Source organism: Vombatus ursinus, unplaced genomic scaffold, assembly GCF_900497805.2.
Source record: "Vombatus ursinus unplaced genomic scaffold, bare-nosed wombat genome assembly UNPS02014813.1, whole genome shotgun sequence".
Taxonomy (NCBI): domain Eukaryota; kingdom Metazoa; phylum Chordata; class Mammalia; order Diprotodontia; family Vombatidae; genus Vombatus; species Vombatus ursinus.
The window spans coordinates 3,037,049-3,058,781 of record NW_020954591.1 but is presented as its reverse complement, the minus strand read 5'-3'; the positions used below and the strand labels follow the sequence as shown (position 1 = coordinate 3,058,781).

Below are 21,733 nucleotides of genomic sequence, written 5' to 3'. Positions count from 1 at the left end.
CTCTTCACAGCAATGCAAGAATCTAAGACAACTCCAAAAGACTCACAATGTAAAATGCTATCCACATCCAGAGAAAGAACTATGGAGTTGAATGCAGATGGAAGCATACTATTTGCTCTCCTTTTCCTTTGTTGTTTTGTTTTATTGCTTCATCCTCATGGTTCCTCCCATTAGTTCTAATTGTTCTTTACATCATGACTAATGGGACAATATGCTTAATATGAATGTATAAGTAGAGCTTATATCAGATTGCATACTGTCTTGGGGTGGGGGAGGACTGGGGGGAGAAAATTTAAAAATCAAAATCTTATGGAAGTGAATGTTGAAAACTAACAATTAATTAATTATTGAGGAAAAAAATGTGTACTGTCCTTGCACAGTACACCACACTTACAGAAATGTTTATAGCTAACATCTTTCAATTGTTGTTCAGTCATTTTTCAGTCATGTCCAACTCTTTGTGATCCCACTGGAGTTATCTTGGCAAAGATACTAGCATGGTTTGCAATATCCTTCCCCAGCTCATTTTACAGATAAGGAAACTGAGGCAAACAGGGTTAAGTGACTTGCCCAGGTAGTAAGTGTCTGAGGCCAGATTTGAACTCAGGAAGACAAATTTTCCTGACTCCAGGCCCAGCACTCTCTCCACTCTGCCACCTAGGTAACATCTAAATACCCATGAATTTGCATACAGTAGGGTTACATGCATAAGACAACAAGTACAGAGGCCACATCTAGCTATGCAACCTAATGCACAAGAAAGCATTGCATCAACTATGTCTAGAGGTGCAGAGACATAGTGAATACAGGACCAACCTGGGAGAGAAGAAGAACCATGTTCCTGTTCTGCCACTGCCACTAAATGTGGAACCAAGAGCAAAGGACCTAACCTTGAAGTGTCTCAGGCAGCTCTCTAAGACTCTGCCCTACAAACAAGTTTCTAATATGCGTCACTGCAAGAAGTTCCTACACTAGGTGTTCCCCACAGCTGAAATCCGAGGGGGCAATATGGCAAACACACAGTACAAGTGCAAATACACAGGACAAAGCATCACATGAGAAAGATGTAGATATAGAGTAGACCAAATTCAGAGGTCACATGCAGTATATAACACAAAGCATCATAAGTTGTTAATCAAATACAGTAGACCAAATATACAGGTCACCAGCAATATATAACATTTTATGTTGCTGTTACACACAGAACATGAATTATATACACTACCAGTGGGCAAGGGCTAGTAACAAGTTATATCTTCAACTATTGCTCCTAGAGCATTATATGTGAATCTGGTCACTAGGCCCGACACTTTGGCAGTAGCATGCTGTCAATTTTCTACCATAGGTCTTCTCAGCTTCCTGGCAGCCCCAGTCCTGAGGTCATGAAAGTCTGAAAATGACTGAAAATCTCTGGCTTTCTGAACACAGATATTTTGGACAGGTTTTTTCCACCCCATTCTTTTTACGAAGTTCTGAATGCCCAAAATCATTCTCACGAGAAAATTCCAGCTTGTAGCCGATATCTCTGATCCCACACTCTCAGGCTAAGGCCAGTGACATCTTCCCCTCAAGAATCAAGGATACCAGCCCAGGGTGCCCTGAGGGGTTGGAGTGCCTCTTTCCGCCATTCTACTGGTTCAAGCCTTCAATGTACTCTCCACTGTTAAAAGCCTGTGACAGCACTCCAATTCCATTTAATTACTGAACATCAAGTAGCTTTTTAAAGGGATATTTACTTCAAAAATATAGAGAGCAAACACACAAAAATTTTCCCCAGTATCTCCAGGGCATATTCTACTCTGCACTACCTCAGTCTCTAGGGGAGTAGGTTCAAAACTTATCTCACTTCCTATTAGCATTGATCTTTTTAAATTCTTGTCCAGATGTACCCTGATTGCTAGATGAGTCCTCCTGTTTGGCAGAGGTTGTGAAGATCACTCCTGATTCCTCAGGATATTGATGCTGCCCTGGTTGTAGAACCCAGACTCTGGAACATGGGGGTGCCAGTATGCCATTCTAATGACTTCACTAGATTGTGAGGCTCTACTACCTTCACTCAGAATGGAAAACAACAACAACAAAAGCCAATGATTTGGGCTTATCAGGACCACATGACCTCAAAAGAGACAAAGCATGGTTTCTCACCAGATGCTCTGAGTAATGGAGACACCAAATGAAGCCAAATGAGTAAATGAGGTAAAGAAAGGAAGCAACAGAAGATGACAGGCCTTTCTGAATGTCTCAGAAGCCAAAGAGTTTCCTCTTCAATACATGGCTCATCAGTTGGAATCAGGTATGGAATGTCCACAAAGGCTCCACAGTCTCTACAAGGCGCATTTCTTACATGTCATCATGATTCTCTCACTAGCAAGCTCCCTAGTACCCTCTGCAGAGAGAGGCTGCATGAGCATCTAACAGACCCTCATTACACTAATCAGTTCAGACCCTGCCCTTCCTCTAACAAACGTCCTCTAACCCTTATCTGAAGCACTGAGCTGATATGAGGCATGAGTGATAATAGCCCCAGAAGTCTTGCCCATAGAACGAGAAGAATTGGTAAGATTTTGGTTTAAACATGGACCAAGTCCAGGAGTTCACCTTTCCTCAAAACACCATTGTGCACTCCTTCCTGCCATGTCTTGAAGATCATCAAACCTGAGTTTCAGGCAACATCTCTGGTTGTATCCCTTCCCTATCCCACTTTGTGGCTGTTTGGGTCTGCTCTAATTTGAGAGATGAGCACTGCCCAAATATGGCAAATTTTCACTGTTGCCCTATCATAGTAGAATTACTAGGTTGCACCTATCTCCCCCCTTTGATGATCCTACTAACTTGTGTCTCAGGTTAGACCGTGTAGCTTCCCATTCCATGAGTTAAAATGTGCTAAATAATGTCCTGTAGCTTTATATTACTGGCTGATCTAATTCTTCAGCAAAGTCCCAGTTCTAACAGACAAGGACAATAGGCCAAGCTATCTCTTACTGTTTCCTGACCATAAGGATTTTGTCACTGTACACAGCATGAGTACTAGGTAAAAATGGAGAGGCCTCTGGATTCAACCCTCCTTCCATCTGGATAGACGTCTCCCTTAGACCAGGGAAATCTTGGCAGGCAACCCCAAAACGACATAGGGAAGTCGCCATATCGAGAGGGTCCTACATACACGGTTCAGATAGGTGTATTTTCTTTAAAAAGTAGTCCTTAAGAGTATCTATCTCACCAGTAACTCAGAACCACCTTTCCCAGGTTTGGTGCCTGAAGGTCTTATCTCTATGAGGTCTAGGGGTATATTTACAAGTAAGTTACTAATTTTTCTCTTCTCTTTGGAAGAGAAACAGATTCTTTTAATGCCTTCCTCTTTTAGGAAGAAAAGAGAAACAAAACTTGGAGAGGCTGTACAATTAGCTCCCATTAGGGATCTGCTCCCAATCCTGGTGCAAAGATGAGGCAAGTTCTTCCCTTATCTCACCAACTGGTGCTCTCAGTTCTCTGCAGTTTCTTTGCACCTCATCTGTCTGACTACTCCATCTAGCTGCAGCAACAGCCCATGAAAGTCTCAGAAGAAACGATGATGATGATGGTGAAGATAATAGTGATAGCTAGCATTTACATAAGGCCTACTATGGGCCAGGTACTGTATTAAGTGCTTTACAAATATCATCTCACTTGATCACCACAACAATCCTGCAAGTTAGATGCTATTATCACCCTCATTTTACAGTTGAGGAAACTGAGGCAAATGGAAGTTTAAGACTTGCCCAGGGTCACACAGCTCTGAGGCTGAATTTGAATTCAAGACTTCCTGACTCCAAGCCCAGCACTCTAACCACTATACTACCCAGTTGCCTAGTTGGCAGAAAGAAGGAATAGAGGAGAGGGCTACCAAAGATTAGGCACACTTTTGAACTCTGCCTTTAAGATGGAAAAAGAACCTCTTCTGGTTTCTCTCTTCCAGATAGCCTCAGAAATCCAAGTTCAAATGTGTCATCAATTGGCAAACATTGAGATAGCATCTGCTTAATTCTTTTGTCTCCATAGCAAGCTATATTCTGATCCAGAACTATAATTGTTGTTGTTCAATCATTTTTCAGTCGTGTCTGACTCTTTGTGACCCTATTGGGGTTTTCTTGGCAAAGATACTGGAGTGGTTTGCCATTTCCCCAGCTCATTTTACAGATGAGGAAACTGAGGCAAACTGGGTTAAGTGACTTGCCCAGGGTCACACAGCTAGTAAGTGTCTGAGGCCAGATTTGAATTCAGATAGGAATATTCCTGACTCCAAGCCTGACACTCTAACCACTGCACCCCCTAGCTGCCCAGAACTACTTGCATAGCTTTACTTCAGTCACTTGTTCCTAAGTAAGTCCCCTTTGGGGAGTTACATGTAAGTCGACTTCCAGGAGTAGCTCTGCTTCTTGGCTCATATTCTTGGCTTAAGTTTCCACACTAAGATCTGAAGTAGCCTCTCTTTTGGTCTTGATGGCTCAAACCTGAGGAGGTATCCTGGGCCCACGGGGTGTCATGTTTTGCCCCTTATGACCAATCGTTCTCTAGAGACAGTGCCTCTATTTTCCTGACCAGTCATATCAGCTAAGTAATTGAGAGACTCTTCTTGCTGCTGATTCACATTGATAGGTGAAACCATAGTGTTTCATTATACACCAACTCCTTTATCACTTACATTAAGTGTTTTCCACCCACTCTAATGACACTGTTCCTTTGATTTCCCCTCTCCAGAGTAGCCTTTCCAACTGTAACACAAAGTCAGAGATCATGTCTCTCTCTCTTTGAAAGAGCTCCCCTACCCTACCATCCGCAAAACTAGCTATGCAGCATCTATAAACACTTGAGTATTATAACTTTGGGGTACATATAGAAGGAGCATGAGGTCAACAGCAAGGCCTTAGAAGCTCTCCATTCACTTCCTGTTTCCTGGCATTGGTTCTGTGCTACTCCTGAATTACTTCTGTGACATATCCTTGATCAGACCTAAAAGGTTCTTCTCCTGGTGGGCTAGGAGACCCCACTGAAGATTCAATTCAACCAATATTTATTAAGTACCTGTTATAGATACAAATACCTCTTGTGTACAAGTACCTGTTATGCATATGGGGTAGAGGTACAATAAAAATAAGCCAATGTGTGCCCTGGAAGAGCTTATGATTTATGTGTATATGTGTATATATACATATATACACATTTATGTGTATATATATATATATACACACATTTATGTGTATATATATACACATACATATATATGTGTATATATGTATATATACACACATACATAAACATGTGTATATATACATATACTATATATTATAGATGTTAGAGTGTATGTGTGTACATATATAAGTATATGTAAAACAGACAGAGAGGACCACAACATCATAAATGTAGGATTGGAAGGGACTGAAGAGGACATCCAGATCAACCACATAATTTTACAGATGAAGAAGCTAAGGCTTAGAGAGTTCAGGAGCCTTGCTGAGGTCATAGAGATCATGCAGGGCAGTCACGATGTGAACCTAGGTCCAATGACTTCCTTTCCAGCTGTCTTTCTACTTCACTGATTACAGACTTATATGAAATAATTGGATAGCTAGGTGGTATAGTGGATAAAGTGCCAGGCCTGGAGTCAGGAAGACTCACCTTCTGAATTCAAATCTGGCCTTAGACACTTACTAGCTGTGTGACCTTGGGCAAGTCCCTTAACCCTTTTTGCCTCAGTTTCCTCATCCGTAAAATGAGCTAGAGAAGAAAATGGTAAATCACTACAATATCTTTGCCAAACAAACCCCAAAATGGGGTCACAAAAAAGTGGACATGACTGAAAACAACTTAACAACAACACAAAATAATTACAAGTAGAGAATATTGAAAACTGAAGAAATTGGGATAGGCCTTGTGGAGGAGGAATGACTTAAGCTGAAGGGAGAAATGGATTCTACGAGGCAGATGTGAAGACACTGAAGTCCATCTGGGCAAAAGGCCAGAGGAAGGAAATAAAATGGCTTCTTTGGGGAAGAGCAAGAAAGCCATGCAGACTGGAATGTAAAGTGTAGGAATGAAGAAGATTAATTTTAAATAAAACTATAAGAAGTAAGTGGGAATTAGATTATGCCAAATGCCAAACTGAAGAGTTTGTATTCATCACAGAAGCAATTGAGAGCCCCTGAAGATTTCTAAGTAAGGAATCACATAGTCAGATCTATGCTTGGGTAGATTGGAAAGAGGGAAAGACTGGAATCAGAGATATCAGAGAAGACTATTACCACAACAGAGACAAATAGTGATGGCGACATAAGCTAGGGAAGATGCTGCACAAGTGAAGGGGGATGGGTTCCATAGATTTTGGGAAGGTACAATCAAAAAGACTTGAAAATTGGATATTAGAGTTGAGGGAGAGGAAAGAGTTAAGGTTGACTACAACGTTGCACATCTAGGTGCCTGGAAGAATGGTAGCATCCTCAAGAGAAACAGGAAAATTTGGAGGGCAAAGATGATTAGAAGAAAATATAGTGCATACTGATTGGTTCTAATGACATGCCTGGTTCTGACATTAGCGAACTATTAGATATTTTCCTCTAGCTCATTTATTTCAATACCCCTCTCTAAATCCTGACCAGTGATTTTGGGGGACCCAAATTTGGCCCATTCATCCCTTGCTCCTGTTACAGTGGTCTCATCCTGAGTTTATGACTAGTTTTCTACCAATGTTCCTGTCACTGAGATTTTTAGCCATGTTACCAATAGTCACTCTTACTTACCCACCTTATAATTCTGAATTTATCTCCAGGCCCCAAATTAACATGTCCTTAATGCATTTCATTTAATTCTAACTACTTCTTAAATTTTCTGAGATAATTTTAATTCTGATTCTCCAACATGCTGGATACTCCTTTTTTATTTTAGCATCAATTTACAAACAAACAAAAAAACCAAACCCTATTTTGTTCATTAGAATGAACTAAAGTATTTAAACACCATTGGGCCCCAAAGCAATCCATGTGAATATTTTATAATGTTGTAAAAGTTATTCTACAGTTGGCATGATAAAATATGGTATTGCAAGTTAAGATTGGAGAAATCTGCATAAATGTCTGCCTCTAGGTACAAAAAAATCTCAAACTTAAAATGGCTCTAATAGCTATTTCCAAAAGCTACACAAGATGGGGATATTGCTCCAAGAAAAATTATTTGCTTCAGTACCAAGTCTAACTTTCCAAACTCTTAGGGAAGAAAAGTATAGACTTTTGTGTACTGAAAATAAGGGGATTCTGTGCAATATATATGTAATTGAAGCTATATTTAGGATAACTGCTTATGGAAAAAAAATCTTTTGTTCTTTGTGAAGTAATTCAAAATCATTTACTTCCAATTTTCCCTTTTCTTAATTATGTAGAGAAATTAAAATTTTACTCACCAATGACATCCGTTCATAGACACGAATAGAAGATAATCTATCTAAAAGAAAGCAAACATCAGTAATTGATATAAAATCAAATCTCACTACATTCATAAGACATTCACATAATCACTCCTTTACCTGAAGAATTCCCATAAACTTTGGCCATTTTCTCTCGAAGACTTAATATTTGCTTTTCTAACTGTTTATTAATTTCAATTTGTGCTTCATAACGAATTTTCCATTCATTACCTTTATAAGGAAAAAGGACAAAAGCAAAATTACCAGTTTCATATATCAATGCTGGCATCTTATTCAATTTATATTTAAAAGTACTCCAATGTATTTAGAATGAAAAATATTTTAAATATACTACTATAACCCTTCTAAAGCACTATTATATTTTTAGAATCACAATCTTTCTTTTCTTCCAAAAATACTTTTATATTTAAAATCATCAAATATTTAAAATTATATCTCAAATCTGAGAGTGTCCTTAGATGGCTTTTAAATTAAGTTACTATTCCATGAACATGTTCCCCATGAAACATAAATGATGTATTTACCTTTTGATGTAACATTTCAGTGGAAGCAAAGTCATTACCTTCAAAATACAAACTATTGTATTTTGGGACAGCCCTGATCCTTAACATATATGTGTGTGTATATACACACACACACACACACACACACACATATACATGCACATGTATATATGTATATATGTATGTGCATCTTTGTGCATGTATATATGTATGTGTATATGTATACACACATACACATACACACATGTATATAAAGCCTCATATACATACTCACACACACACACACACACACACACACATATATATATATATACGTATATGTATGGTTTTCTTTCTAGTGATATAAAATGGCCTCCAAAGAAATCTCAGAATCTCATAAATGGGAAGACCTTGGGGCTTATCTAGCACAACTTGCACCTTTAACATTTCTCAAAAGTGACCATACAGCTTTCACTTAAAGAACTGTAGTAAATGGAGGAAAACACTACCTCTAGTGAAGGTCAGAGGGAAGTTATGTGTTCCCACTATCAAGAGTCATGAACTGGAAACCCATTAGAGGGATGGAAATTTTGATGTATATAACTGAGGCTCTATGATAAGTCTATAACTGTATGTTGATTACATTGTTACAATTACATTGTTAATATATTAGATTGAATGGCAAATAAAGTATAAACTTTGAGTCCTCATACTCTCCCTATCTTCCTCACTGTACAAAGGACAAAAGACTCCACTGGAAATCTTCTCTTTAGTCATATCCCAAATTCAGCAATCTTGCTAGTCCTATAAATTCTACCTCTGCAATATATCCTCCCATCAGGCTCTTTTATCACTTCCATGGATTATTGTAATAACTTCATAAAAAAGCTTCCTTGTCTACTCCCTGACTCCCTGACATTTTTCAAACGGCTACCAGTCAACTCTTGAGTGTACACACACACACACACACACACACACACACACACACACACACAGAGTTATGTTACTCCTGATTGACCCTGAATTAAAAGATAAAATGAGAGTTCCTTGACATTGGGGAAGATGAATGTTCCTAATTAATTGTATGAATTGTCTATATGAACAATTACAAAATATCTAGTATGTCACTCCGAAATAACATTCTTCATGAGAATGAACTATTGTTATACTTAATTTAAACAACTATGAAAACAACTACTACATATTTTAAACTGTGATTCATAAGAAGTGGCACAAGACATGTATAATTGAGTAAATATGTGATCAGAAAAGGAGGGAAGCTGGTCACACATTGAAAATGAGGGATAACAAATAAACACAACTTTCTGATGAAAAGATCAGCGCTGAATAGAAAATGTGACAATCAGATGCAAGACTTGAGAGAAGCATAAAAAGTAAACAATAAAGTTAAATTGTTTACATTCCTATATGAGAAAATGATACATGTAACTTGTAAGAACTTTATCATTATTAAGACAGTTAAAATGAATTTACATAAACAGAGGACATGGGTATGAGTCAATTATGTTAGAATGCTCTCCAAAAAAACAAGGACTGAGAAAGGAGTCAGTGGAAGAAGGGGGAGGGAAGAGGTAGAATGGAGATATTTTCCTCACATAAAAGAGGTGTGCAGAAGAGCTTTTACAATGGAGAGGAAAATGGTGGTATGGTGGCCTTAAACCTCACTCTCATAGGAATTGGTTGAAAGAGGGATATACACATACTCAGGTGTGTATAGAAATGCAACTTACCCAATAGGGAAACAACAGGGGAAGGAGATGAGAGAAATGAGAGAGATGATAAAAGGGATGGCCAATTAGGGGAGGCAGTGGTTAGAAGCAAAATTGACTTTTGAGGAAGGACAGCATAAAAAGAGAGAAAGAGGAAGAAACAGAAGAAAATGGGAAGGAAGAAAATACACAGTAATCATAACTGTGAATATGACTAGGATGAGCTCACCCATAAAATGGAAGCAGATAGCAGAATGGATAATCCAACAATATGTTTAGGAGAGACACACTTGAAACAGAAAGACACACAGGGTTAAAATAAAAGGATGGAGCAGAATATAATATGCTTCAACTAAAAAAAAAAAATCAGGGGTAGCAATCATGATCTCAAAGCAAAAGCAAAAATAGACCTAATTAACAGAGATAATCAGGGAAACTACATTATGCTAAAAGGTACCACAGACAATGAAGTAATATAAAAAAATTTTCCAGTAAGTTTATCTGATAAAGGCCTCATTTCTCAAATATTTACTAAGTATAGAACTGAGTCTGTATCTCAAAGAGAACAAAGAAAAAGGAAAAGGACCTATATGTACAAAAACATTTATAGAAGCTCTTTTTGTGGTGGTAAAGAACTGGAAATTGAGAGAATGTTCATCGATTGAGCAATGGCTGAACAAGTTACGGCATATGATTGTGATGGAGTACTACTGTGCTATGGGAAATGATGATGGGAGAAGTTTCAGAAAAACATGGCAAGACCTGTATGAACTGATGAAAAGTGAAATGACAACTGGAAGATCACTGTGCACAGTAACAGCAATGTTGTAATGATGATAATTGTGAAAGTTTTGGCTACTCTGATCAATTCAATGATCCAAGACAATTTCAAAGGACTCATAATGAAAAAATGCTATCCACCTCCAGAGACAGAACTGATGAACTCTGAATTGTAAATTGAAGTATAATTTTCTAATTTTATTTTTCTTGTGTTGAAATATGGCTAATATAGAAATGTTTTTCATGGTTTCACATATATAAATGACATCATATTGTTTATGTGATCAGTGGGTGGGAGAGGGACTGGAAGGGAGAGAATTTGGAATTCAAAATTACAAAGAAAAGAATGTTAAAAATAAATAATAAATTGAAATGTTAAAAAAAGAAGACTATGGCAATGGCAAATGATAATTTATCTTACATACACACACAGACACACACACACACACACACAAACAAATAGACAAAAGCACAGAAGTGGTATTCACAGAATGTAAAATGACCTAGAATATAAAAACAATCCATGATGAAAAAGTACAGAAAGGTATCAACCTCTTATGATGAAAGAAAATACTTCCACATTGATAGAAATACTAACAGGACTACTGAGGTTGAATTTTTTTTTGAGGTTGGATTTTATTGCACTATTATTTATATACTATTATTAACCACCAAAAACATAGACTTACTGTAATATTGGTTGTACAATCTTCTCTAATATTTTTCCTAGTAAGAAAAACATTAATATGTAGAAAAACTATACCTTCATCATCAACATTTTTTAATCCTTCTTCCAATTCTACTATCTTGTTCCTGATTTCAATCGTTGTGAGTTGCACTATATCCCTGTTTAATTAAAGAAATTGGTTAAATAATGTTTATCAGTGGAAGAAAAATACTGTAATAATAGTAATTAATATACAATAACATTTTACTTATCCAGGGCACATTTATCCTAACCCTTTGACTGGATAATGTGCATATGAAAACCAAGGGGAAAAATAAATTCTGCACAACCAAAATAGTCCCAAAGCTAATCCACTGAAAGTAAAGCATTTCATAGGATAGTCTGGAAGGCAACCATTAAGCACCTATTTACTATTTATTTTGTAAAAGATTCTAAAAAGTCTGGATATCTGGTTTACCATGCCACAGAAGTTTTTTTTTTTTAACTTTTTGCTGAGGCTATCAGGGTTAAGTGACTTGCCCAGGGTCACACAGCTAGTAAGTATCTGAGGCTGGATTTGAACTCAGGTCCTCCTGACTCCAAGGCCAGAGCTCTATTCATTGCACCACCTAGCTGCTCCCCCCACAGAAGATTTTTAAGCAAGAAATCAGAAAATGGAACGGGATTGTTGCTAGGAGCAAGAAAATTCAAAGTACAAGAAATGACAACTCTACAGGAAAGGAAGCAACTGAGGAAACTGTAAAAAGTAGACTAACAAACTACAAAAACAAGAGCAGCCAGGGTCACTGTGGGTGGTGGGGGTGGCTTGTCCAAAATACCTTAATATTCATTAAAATATTACTGTAGTGCACTTAATAATGAGAACCATCATAGGATCAAGAGTTGGAAAAACTTTCAGAGAGCATCTAGTTCAATTCCCTAAATTTACAGATAAAGAAACAAAAATTTCCAATGTTTTATATATATATAATATATATACATATATATTAATATATATACACATATATAATATATATACATATATATTTATATATATACATATATATATATACATATATAGCAGGATCAGGATTTGAACCCAGGTTTTTAGACTCAAAATTCAGTGCTCTTCCCACTATGTTGCCCAATGCTCATGATAATCATAAGTCAAATATAAAAGGTCAAAATATATCTAGCATAATTTAAGACAAGTCAGTATGAAATGTATTTTAGAAAGATTTCTAACCAGAACAGTTAAAATGAAAAGTTTGGGTGTTTAAGGACATAAGCTTTAGTTATTTGAAAAATTCACCTATATAGATTTTCCTCACTCCTTAATAGGAAATGTGTCCCTAATATCAGATGGAACTAGGTCTCTATAACAAATAGACCCACATTTCTGTTTCAATCCAACTCAATTAAATTAAAGATCTTAAGAACCCATTATATTTGAAGCACTGTTCTAGATGCTAGGGATTGATTCAAATACAAAAATAAAACTCTACAAGAGCTTATAATTTCCTGAGGCAATTCACAAGGTATACAAGTCAACCAATCGATCAATAAGCATTTATTCAGTATCTATTATGTGTCAGTCACTGTGGTAGGTGTTGGGATACAAAGACAAATATGGAATAGTTTCTATTCTCAAGGAGTTTACATTCTATCAGTCTACACTATTACATCGTGTGTGTGTGTGCGTGTGTGTGTGTGTGTGTATAGATATACATATAGATATACAGCTAGATACCTAGATATAGATATGTCTATAAATATTGACTTAGATATCTATAGACAAATCTCTTTATACATATAATATCTACCTAGATAGTTATACACACACATATATATCTATCTATACATACACACCGAATACAAAAGGAATGTTATCTTAAGAAGGAAGGGCACTAGCAGCTGGGAGAATCAGTAAAGAATTCCTGTAGAAAGTGGTTCTTCCCTTGAAGTTAAGAGAATCCACAAGGGAGAGTGAGGAGGGAATGCATTGTAGTTAGCATAGTGAATACAGAGCTAGACTTGGAGAGAGGAAGACTTGAGCTGGGAGCTATGTGGAGAACAGAATGAAATTAGGAGGGACTTGGGACAGGAAGACCAATTAGGCCATTGAAATAATCCAGGAGAGGTGACAGGGACCTGAACTAAAGTGGGTGTTATGAGAGTTGTGAAAAGGGACAGACATAAGACAGAAATGGTGATATTTGGCAGCTGCTGAGATTGATGGAATTGGGAAGAGTGAGAATAATGCTAAAGCTGCCAACTCTTGGGAGACTAGGAAAATGGTGATGCACTTGACAGAAATATTTAACTTTGGAAGAAGGTTGGGCTTGAAGGGGAAAGATAACGAGTTCTGTTTGAAAGTGTTGGGTTTGAAGTGTCTCTGGGACATCCTATTCGATATGTGCAATAGGCAGCCGGTGATGCAGGACTGGGGATCAGAATAGAGACTGTGGCTGGATGTAGAGATCTGAGAGTCATCTGAAGAGAGATCATAGTAAAACCCAGGGGAGATGACCTCTATAAAAAGAGAAATGGGCTCCAAAAAGAGCAAAATAAACTGAGGACAGACAGGTAGGAGAAGAACTGGGAGAGGATAGTGTCTGGAAAATCCAGAGGAGAAAGTATATGGAGGAAGATGGTAGCCAACAACTTCAAATGCAGCAGAGAGCTCAAGGAGGATTAGGAGTGAGAAAAACAATCTGATTTGGCAATTATGAGTTCTTTGAGGGGGGCCAGGAGGGATAGTGCAAGGGAAGTTTATTGGAGAGATGACTTTGGAGTGAGCAGTTTCAGTTGAGTGATGAGGTAGCAAGCCAGATTTGCAGAGGTTTGAGAAATGAATGGGAGGAAAGAAAATGAAGAATAAATAGGTTTTTCTAGGAGTTTGGCTGAGAAATGGAGGAGAGATATTACAGTGATAGTTTGAAGGCATGACAGAAATCAGTTAAGATATTTTTAAGGAGAGAGGAGAGGGACAGGCATATTTAAAAGCATCTGGGAAAGAACCAGTAGGTAGGGTAAGATTTAAGATTATAACTAGAGGGGATGATTGAAGGAACAATCTGCTGAAGCAGACAGGAGGGGGAAGGATCAAGGACACCTGTTTCCATAGATTTAGGGATGGAAGAGGCCATAGAATCCAAACCCCCCTCATTTTACCGATATGTAAACTGAGGCTGAGAAAGATTAAGTGACTTACCTAAAGTCATACAACTGGTGTCTGAGGGAAGTGGGTCTAGCCCTGGTAAGAAGAGCCCATGTCATTATCACAGACTGGAATAAAAGAGGGGAGAGTAGGGAATGATGGAAAGAGGTTTTAAGATAAAGAGTAAGGCAGCTATTGCCTCAGGTTTGTTTGTTTTGTTTTGTTTTGTTTTTTTGGTAAATTATGAGGCAAAGTACTCAGCTAAAAAGTTGGGGGAAGGAAAAGATGTGGGGATTTAAGAAGAGAGGAGACATTTCAAAATCACCTCTGTGATGAGCAGGATAGGGAATTAGAGAGTATTAAAAGAATTTCCTTGATTCAACTTCAGTAAGGGCCGAGTTGAGGTTAGATTGGATACATCTGCAGTGAATCTAGTCAGTTCATTTGCATGAATTCCAACAACTCCTATCAGAAGCACATGAATAGGAGCAGAAGAATTTGTTGAGTTGTTTTTCAGTCGTGTTTGCTTCTTTGTGACTCCATTTGGGTTTTTTTTTTTTGGCAAAGATACTGGAATGGTTTACCATTCATTTCCTTCTTCAGCTGATTTCACAGAGGAGAAAACTGAGACAGAGTTAAGTGCCTTGCCTAGGGTCACATAGCTCTTGTTTGAGGCCAAATGTGAACTCAGGAAGATGAATCTTCCTGACTCCAGGCCCACCACCTAGCTGCCCCCAAGAAGAAGTAGGTGGTGGGAATAATTCAAGATTGGGGTTTGGCAAAACATGAGCAGCCAGAGGACAAGGCAGAAGCGATTTGAGAATAGAGTACAGTGTGGTGGTGCACTGCTCAGGGTCCTAAGTCTGTAAAAGGAAAGGAAATTCAGAGCAGCAGGACTGGCCTTGAAAAAAGGCTGAGGTTTGGAGGGACTGGAGGTCACAATGATGATGAAGAATAGATTTAGGAGCATAGGGCATAGGGAGAGATGGAATGATAGGAAATTATGATCAGATATAGAGGAATGTCAGTTTTTTATCATGGATAATGGGTCATGGCAAGAACTAGGGTATAATCATTCTTCAGCATGTTTTTAGGTTGAGTAGAATCTGAAATGTGAAATTTTAGACTTGAGAGGTTAGATTGTATGATAGAACTTCGACATAAATGTTGAAGGACAGAAATCGGAGAAAGACAGTGAACCAGGCACTAATAGCCTTGAGCAAAGAGAGAAACTGACCTCCATTCTGCTATCTCAACTGGGGGATAAATTTTGATGGGAGTGATTTTGAACTTCAAAGAAGTTGCGCAGTGATGACGGTAGAGGGAGAGCCTGGAATTGCCAGTGGCAAGCAAGAAGTATTCTGACTCCCTCCTCCAACTCCTCAGTTGCTGTGATCAGGGTATCAGAGAAAGCAGAGTCCTGGAGAGGATGGTCAAGGATGTACTATCATTCAGGAGAAGCCAGGTATCAATGAGTACTATAAGATGGAAAGAACATGAAAGGAAAAGATTCAAAATAAAGGATGAAGTCTGGTACGGTTTGGGAATCCTAGTGGGCATATAATGGGAGGGACAGGATGAACTGAGCTGTAGATATGAGAGGGATAGGGTCAAGGAAGATGAGGGTGAGAACAAGCAATGAGGGGCTGGGGGTGAGGGGGGGTGGCACGGGGGTAGGGAAGAGTAGTTGACTCTTAAGTAATGCAGTTGATAGAGTACTGGGCCTGAAATCAGAAGACTCATCTTCCCGAGTTCAAATCTGGCACCAGACACTTTAGTAGCTGTGTGACCCTGGGCAAGTCACTGTATCCCTATTTGCTTCATCTGTTTCCTCATCTGTAAAATGAGCTGGAGAAGGAAATGGCAAACCACTCTAGTATCTCTGCCAAGAAAACCTCAAATGCGGTCATGAAGAGTTGGACATGACTGAAAAAAACTGAACAACAGTCAGTAATCAAACATCACAGTGACTATGAAAGTATGAAGTAGGTGGTAGGAATTTGATAACCATATTGGGTACCAGATGTTTTAGATACAAAACTAAGCAATGGTTTGTATTTGTTCCCACAGGCACTAGCTAGCCAACTGGGTTTCTTGATCAGGGAAGAGACATACTGGATACATTCTTTAGGCATATCACTTTGGCACATCCTGTGGTGGACTATGTAATGCAAACAGTGCCTGATGTTACTTCTGGCATTTGAAGACACAGATAGAAGTGTTGTTCATGGAAAGAAGAAGGGCTATGTCTTCCTCAGAGTTAGGAGTAGTGAAGGAAGAGAGGATATTATATGTATATATCTATATATATGAAAGTTTTGAGGTATAGAATAGGAGAGCAGAAGGAGTTCATGGCAGCTTCTATTTTCTCAGTAAACTAGAAGATGAGGACATCTGCACTGAAATAGTGATAGAGGAGACATTAGGAGAAAAGGAAAGGAGCAGAAAGGCTGCTGAGGAGAGTGATAATAGAATCAAAGAATAATAAAAAAAAATGGCCATGTACCAATGAGGGGCAGTTGAGATTAGATGATAGGAATCTGTAGTAGACATAGCATAGTATTGTAATTTAACCTGAACCATCACCCTTGCACTAGCTACTTTTTCTTCCCTTTACCATCTTGACCCTTTGGTGGCCTCTCTTCTTACCTTGCCATGACCTAGCCTTGGACTATTTCCACCATCTGCTGCCTTCAGTGCTATTTTACATGCTGATGAATGAAGATGGAGAAAAATAAGCACACTAAATTGTGCTTACTAGATCCACTACAAATTCACATTACATAATCTCAACTGGGCCTTCGATGTGGCAGGGCAATCCTTTTTTACCACCCTAATTAACACTATCCCATTCAGGACAGCAGCTCTTCTAAAGCTTTTCATCCCTCCTTAAAAGACCTATTGCTCCTCTTCCCTTCCCCCTCTCAGATAAGAACCTTGCCTCATATTTCACTGAAAAAAAAATGAGGTCATTCACCAAGAGTTCCTGCCTTCCCAGTTATATCACATCTTCCAGATGTCTTCCGGCACTATTTTCTCCTTCACTTCTGTTTGCCATGAAGAGGTGGCCCTTCTCCTTGCCAAGGCAAACTCCATCCCCTACCCCCCACCTATGTGATCCCATTCCAGACTGTCTTGTCCATTAGATAATAAGCACTATTATCCCCAGTACCATTTATCTTCCCCCTCTCCCTGTCTACTGACCGCTTCCCTACTGCCTGCAAACATGAGTATCTTCTCCACCTTCCAAAACCCTTCCACTTCATCCATCCATCCTTGCTATCATTTCATATGTCTGTTCTCTTTTTTCTAAAGAAGGCCATTTACATTCAGTGATTCTACTTCTTTTCCTCTCATTCTCTTCTCAATTCTCTACTGTCTGGCTTCCAAACTCATCACTCAACCCAAACTGCTCTCTCCAAAGCTACCAGTGACTTCTTAATTGCCAAATCTAATGTTCTTTTCCTCAATCTTCAGCCTTCTTGACTTCTTTTGCAGCCTCTGACACTGTCAATTACTCTCTTTTCCTTGATACTACCTTCTTCCTAGGTTTCCAGGACACTCCTCTAGCCTGGTTCTTTTCTTGTCTTACTTTGCTCCTTTGCTAAATTTTCATCCAGGTTTTGCCTACTAATGGTAGGTGTCCCCCAAGGCTCAGTCCTAAGCTTCTTCTCCCTCTATACTATTTCACTTGATGCTCTTGTCAATTCCCCTAAGCAGAAATACATACATACCTACACACACATATATATACACATACACACATATATGCACACACATATATACACACACACACATATATACACACACACACACATATACACACACACACAAATGTGTATACAAATATATGTTATATACAGGATATATATCCAGTATATATGTGAGATATAGGTATCTATATCTATTCTGATCCTGATTAAGATTAGTAAGAATAATGAAGCCCCTGTCTACATGTATTGACATTAGTACTATTAGACATCCTAACTGTGTTATGGCAATTAGTTCCAGGCCATATATACCCCGATCCTGGTTAGTGAGCATGAATCCCCCAAGTGAATACATGTACTGAAATTCCCCCTACATAAAGTTAGAATTGTGTGAGATACAGCAGTTGGTTGTAGGCTATAAAACAGCCCAATCCCCATTAGTTCGAATGAATTCCCCGAAATTCTCGTATTCAAAGTTGCAATAGTGTAAAATAGGGCCATTAGTTTCAGAACTGTGGAAATACTACTAATCCAAAGGATTTACGCTAAGTTCGCCGGTTTCATACTGGGTCATCTCAACCTATTATTCCCTTGGTAGAAAGGAGACATTCGCATAGGCGTTTCAAGATTCAAGGCTAGTGGGGAACCCTAAAGATCATCTTCGTCTAAAGCTCTCACTTTTCGGATGGGGAAACTGGGTCCCAGAGTGGGTAAAGCGAATTTCTCAAGATCTGCAGCTCGGGCGACTTTGGGATTTGGACCGGGGTCTTCAGCAGACTCTTTGCCATCAGCCAGGGCTTGGGGTGGGGGATGGGGAAAGGGGAGATAGGAGGGGCTTAGGTATTTTCACCAGGAATAAAGCTTAAGGGAGCTCTGCAAGCATCAGCCACCCCAGCTACCTCCAAGGCACAAGTGGCTTGGGAGGAGTATCTCTCTATGCACTCCATCCGGCACTTCGTCCTCGTTTCTTTCCAACTCACTTCAATCGAGTTTCCTCCAGTAACTCCAGTCTAAGGCGGTCTGTGGTCCAACTGCCCAAGGTGTCCCCTCTTCCTTCCCCCATAATTTTGAGCTCACTAAGCTCCCGCACCTTTTTGGTCCAGGGACTGACTTGGAAAGGCGAGCGCAGGACCAAGTCCTGGGAAGCCCCTCCGCTGAAGCGGTGCCGTCACTATGGCGAGCCCCCGACTCCATAGTAACGTAGCCCGGACTCTCCCAGCCCCCGCTGGAGTGACCCGAAGACCGGCAGACCCCGGCCCCCAGCCCGCGTAGAAACTCCCCCGAGGACGCAGAAGTCTGAACGATGGGAAGTACTGGACAAGGGCGGCAGAGAAGGGGGTTCGTAGGCAGAAGACAAGCGGGGATTCCGGGCACACCGAGAAATACCACAGGAGCTCCAAGCTGTCCCGCTACGTGCCCATGAGGACCCCCAAGGTCTGAGGCAAGGACGCGAGAACCCTGGACTTCTGGGCTCGTGAACCTTCGATAGCTCCCGCTGATTGGTGAAGTAGAACAATACGGCCCCGCCTTTCGGCTCCGTGATTGGCGAGCTCCGGTACCTCCTTGACTGGCTTAGAGAAATTGCGCCAGGAGCGTTCTTTCCTTTCTGAGGGTCCCTCCCCTCACTCCCACCCGGCTCTATGGGTGTCACTCAGCTGCTGAGTGATCTTGGTCTAGTTACTTAACTGCCTTTAAGAAAGGAGTGGGAAAAAGACTGTTCCCTTCCTAGGTCTTATCATAGAGCAAAGGTCATTTTCCTTCATCCTTAAGTTTCCTTAAGATTGGGACTTTCTGTAGCCCAAAGACCAACTTCATACAGTCCAGCCTCCTGCTTTTCCCCAACTCCTGACTCCAGTTTGTGTTAACTGATCCTTTGGCAACCTGGGAAGGTGGGGGAAGGAGATGGGTAAGTCTTGGCCACAAGCAGCTTGCACACCAGATACAGAATTAACAAATGTATACTAATATGGAGATCAGTTGATACTTGGTATGAGTTGTACATTTCAGTGCTTGGTGCTCACACAAGTGGGAGGCAGGCAGAGAGCAGTGCTTCCCTTTTTTGCTGGCAAGGAAACTGAAGCTCAGACAGGTAGTCCAGGTCTTCAGATTCCGAATCAAGTGATCTTTCTAGTATATGGCTCACCTTTCATTCCTGAGAGCATATGGGCCTTATTGTTTCAGAGACTTTCAGTGAATTATAAGGAGGGCTATCCACCACATCTAGCATGGAAGGGAGGCAGAACAGACATGTCTAGACTCTTTTCCCCTCTCCTCTTCTCCTGCCAGAAGGAGGAGGAACAAGAAGTTGGGGCCTGGAGGCCACTCTGTTCTCTTCAAAAAGAGGGTATACCAGGCTAGAATTGTTTAGCTATTGTCCTTCATGCTCAAAGAGGACCAAAATGACATTACTATGTTAGAGTCAAGTGTTAGAGTTAGTGTGTCCAACTGTGGCTAATCAGACCAGTATGAGCTTGGAAGGCTCTACTACAGGTTGGGCACAAATAGTCCATGTGAATATTTAGAGTAGAGATGTCTCTAAGTTTGCACATCTCACATTTCTTTTGAGCTACTGAAATCCTGCTTTGCCCATAAAGCACAGCACCTTCTTTGATGTGGGTTTGTCCTGTGCCATTGTCTCCCATGTCTCACAATTGATTCCAAAGTTCATCAGAGAGACCTTGAGGGTATCCTTGTATTGCTTTTTCTGACCTCCATATGAGTGCTTGCCTTGTGTGAGTTCTCTGTAAAACAGTTGTTTAGGCTAATGTTACTTCTGGCATTTGAATAACATGGTCAGCCCATCAGATTTGCACTCTCTGGTCTGAATGTTTGACAGTTCAGCTCAAGAAAGGACCTCAGTGTCTGCTACATTATCTTGCCAGGTGATCTTCAGAATCTTCCGTAGGCAATTCAAATGGAAGGGATTCTGTTTCTTGGCAGGGTGCTGGTATACTGTCCAAGTTTCACAGGCACACAACAATAAGGTCAGCACAATAACTCTAAGACCTTCACTTTGGTAGGCAGTCTAATGTCTCTTCTTTCCCATACTTTCCTTCAGAGACTCCCAAATACAGAGCAATGACAATGCATGTGTCAACCTTATCATCTATGTGTGCATCCCTGGAAAGTATACTGCCAAGGCAAGTTAACTTATTCATAGCATTTAATTTTCTCCATTTGCTGTAACTCATCATTCCACATATGGATGGTGAGGTGCTGGCTGGTGTAAAACCTGTTTTCTTGATGTTAACTGTCAGGCCAAAGTTAGTGCAAAGTGCAAAGCGCCAGTCCATAGGCTGTTGCATCTCAGCCTCAGAGGTTGCATTGAGTGCACAATCATCTGCAAACAAAAAATCATGCACCAACTCTCCCTCCAACAAATACTAGTTCCACAATCAACAAACATGAAGGAGTTATCAAAGAAAACCCACATATCAAGACAGGTAGCAAAACAGAAATCAAAGAAGGTATACATAGGAGAAAATATATACCAGACAACACAGAGTGAAGGAGCTCTCACAATGAGATTGAGGTTACTCAGCTCAAGCAAGAAAGAGAGTTCGAGATCGTATCCAAGGGGAAACTTCCCAAAGTCTCTAGAGTAACCAGCTGGGGATAGGGATGACTCAGAGACTACCAGTTTTCGCTCATGTCTTTCCAGAGTCTTCCTTCAGTAACCTGAAGTCTCTTCTCTCTCAAAGCTCGAAGCACCCAAAGCAATTCCAAGCTTGGAATGACTCAAGGATTATTT

At 39.8% G+C, this 21,733-nt stretch overlaps 1 protein-coding gene across 1 annotated transcript in view; it reads right to left on the bottom strand.

Annotated features, from left to right (window-relative positions):
• CCDC169 (coiled-coil domain containing 169) overlaps positions 1-19,176 on the bottom strand; it is an 80,756-nt gene extending 61,580 nt beyond the window's left edge. The window contains exons 1-4 of the mRNA XM_027877595.1: positions 19,073-19,176; positions 11,209-11,291; positions 7,553-7,663; positions 7,430-7,470 (exon numbers count right to left, since the gene is read on the bottom strand). Coding sequence (XP_027733396.1) covers positions 7,430-7,470; positions 7,553-7,663; positions 11,209-11,291; positions 19,073-19,176 — 339 coding nt within the window. The remainder of the gene's footprint in view (positions 1-7,429; positions 7,471-7,552; positions 7,664-11,208; positions 11,292-19,072) is intronic.
• Positions 19,177-21,733: the final 2,557 nt, after the last annotated feature.